Raw genomic sequence first — 2,558 nt, 5'->3', positions numbered from 1 at the left:
TCATTGTTGTTTGGCGGGTCCGGGCTGGGGATTCGAACCTGCCACCTTAGGTGTATGTGGCAGGCGCCTTAGCCGGTTGAGCTATAGGTGCCGAGCCAATGACCTCCAACTCTTGTGCTCAACTGATCCTCTTGCCTCAGTTTTTCTATTTTTAGTAGAGATGGAGTCTTGCTTTTGTTCAGGCTGGTCTTGAACTCATCAGCTCAAGCAATCCACCCACCTCGGCCCCATAAGCACTGTTCTCTTAAGAACACCTGCTTACCTGCTCCCGAGTAGACAGAGCTGTTTTTCCTGGGAAGTTTTTGCTACAGCCAATGGTTTTGGGTAGTTGCCTGGGTTTAACTGGATCATGTTCAATCCCTCTGCACATGGCATATAGCCAAGACCTAATAAAACCAGCAAAAAAACTTTAAGGCAAAATAAATGACTAATCTCTAGAAATAAAATAAAATACTTATATCATAATACCCTTTTATCCTTATCATGAAAAAGAAAAAATCTCTCCAAAATTTAGTGTTCCTGACCTCTGACAGAAACCTCCGTCCTTCTCAATCAATTCCAATGGAATATATTGGCAAAGACAACACTGGTTCTACTTTCTAAAGCCAGATCACCATTTGTACTTTTTGAAAAGTGCCATACAAGCCATTGATTCCCATCCCCAAGTTTTTTGTAAAACAATGATTTTAAGAAAACATCTTAGCACACATGCATGATATAATTAATAGTATACACCTAGGCATAAAAGTAATAACTCCTAGCTATCAACCACCCAGGTTTATGAGAAAACTACTCTAAACCAATAGGCCATAATGACCTAATATTTTAAAGCAAGAAAGACTGGTAAAGTTACCTCAGAAACCAAATGTTAACCTAAAGGTAAGTCTGGATTTTACTAGATGCTTTTATCTATTTTTGACCTAGCATCTCCATAAAGGTTATGACTGAAAAATAATATAAATCACTTACCCATTCTTTCCCCCAAAATGACTCTGGAGCTGAGATTCAGTGAACTGGGTCAGTTCACCCATATATTCCACCCCTAGGATTTCAATGACAGAGGCCCCTAGCTTTCCTCCAAGACTACGGCTGATAACAAAGGAGAAAAAGAATTGATAGGTCACAACATAAATATCTAGTTGGCAGGAAACGTTAAGACATTCCTGCTTTTTTTTTTGAGACAGTCTCAAGCTGTCATCTAGGGTAAAATACCATGGTGTCATAGCTCATAGCAACCTACAACTCGGGCTCAAGTGATCCTTTTGCCTCAGTTTTTCTATTTTTGGTAGAGACCTCATGGTCTCCAATTCATGAGCTCAAGCAATCTACCTACCTCAGCTTCCCAGTGTGCTAGGATTATAGGCATGAGCCACCTCGCCCAGCTGACACTTGTGCTTTAATAAGCAGCTCTCCAAAAGATTCAGGAAAAATAACAGCACATATTAGTCCTATAAACTCTTAATGTTCAGCCTAAGACTATCTGGGAATTTAAATACTTTGAGAGTTAGGACCTGAGAAGTCCTAATTTCTTTATTAATAACATAAACAAAAAGTTAAAGTTATTAATTAGCTGTCAAGTCAACAGTTTATAAAAGTTGTGACTATACAAGACCAACTGTCATATTAGGGGATTAAAATTCCAAACCCCCCAAAATTCCCTTCCAAGGATAAAACTTAAGAATGTAATGTAGGCCAGATGTAGTAGTCACAACTGTAATCCTCCACTTTTGGAGGTGAGGCAGGAAGATTACTTGAGCCTAGGAGTTTAAGACCACCCTGAGTAACATAGTGAAACCTCATTTCTAAAGAGAAATAGAAAAATCAGCCAACCATGGTTGTGTAGGCTCATAGTCCCAGCTACTAGGGAGGCTGAGGCAGTAGGATTGGTTGAGCCAAGGTGTTTGAGGTTGCAGAGAGCTATGATGACACAACCGTACTCTAGTCTGGGCAAGAAAGCAAGATCCTGCCTCAAAAAAAAAAAAGAAATCTATAAATATAAACCTATACTTAAGAATATGAGCCAGGTGTGGTAGCTTACACCTGTAATCCCAGCCCTCTGGGAGGCTGAGGCAGGTGGATTGCCTGAGCTCACGGGTTCAAGACCAGTCTGACAAGAGACCCCATCTCTATTAAAAATAGAAAAATTAGCCAGGCACTGTGGTGGACACCTGTAGTCCCAGCTATTTGGGAGGCTGAGGCAAGAGAATCACTTAAGCTCAAGATTTTGAGGTTGCTATGAACTATGACACCACAGCACTCTACCAGAGGCAAAAAAGTGAGACTCTTGTCTCAAAAAAAGAAAAAAAAGAATATAGTCAAAATTATTTAACCTGGCCTTTGAGGCTCCTTATAATCTGTCCTTAACCCATTTTTCCAGTGTATTTCCATTACTTACCTTCCTCAATCTGGTCCTAGTTCACTGAAAATACCTTTTATTTTTTCTTTTGCTTACAGTTCATTCAGCATCAGAAGAAAAAAATGTCTTATACTTTCCCCTCTTTGTGCTAAAAAAATTCTCCAAAACAGTATTTTTTTTCTATTCTTTTTTTTTTTTTTTT

General features: G+C 39.3%; 1 protein-coding gene across 3 annotated transcripts in view; it reads right to left on the bottom strand.

Annotated features, from left to right (window-relative positions):
* POLH (DNA polymerase eta) overlaps positions 1-2,558 on the bottom strand; it is a 40,412-nt gene that overhangs the window by 11,067 nt on the left and 26,787 nt on the right. For 2 of the 3 annotated variants that reach the window (XM_012804707.2, XM_012804708.2), the window contains 2 exons: positions 970-1,089; positions 263-386 (listed from right to left, as the gene is read on the bottom strand). In XM_012804707.2, the coding sequence (XP_012660161.1) occupies positions 263-386; positions 970-1,089 (244 nt within the window). The remainder of the gene's footprint in view (positions 1-262; positions 387-969; positions 1,090-2,558) is intronic. The other variant, XM_023512947.1, reaches the window with a different exon arrangement.

This window comes from Otolemur garnettii, unplaced genomic scaffold (assembly GCF_000181295.1).
Source record: "Otolemur garnettii isolate 467f Iridium unplaced genomic scaffold, OtoGar3 scaffold00031, whole genome shotgun sequence".
Taxonomy (NCBI): Eukaryota; Metazoa; Chordata; class Mammalia; order Primates; family Galagidae; genus Otolemur; species Otolemur garnettii.
This window is presented reverse-complemented; position numbering and strand designations above follow the sequence as displayed.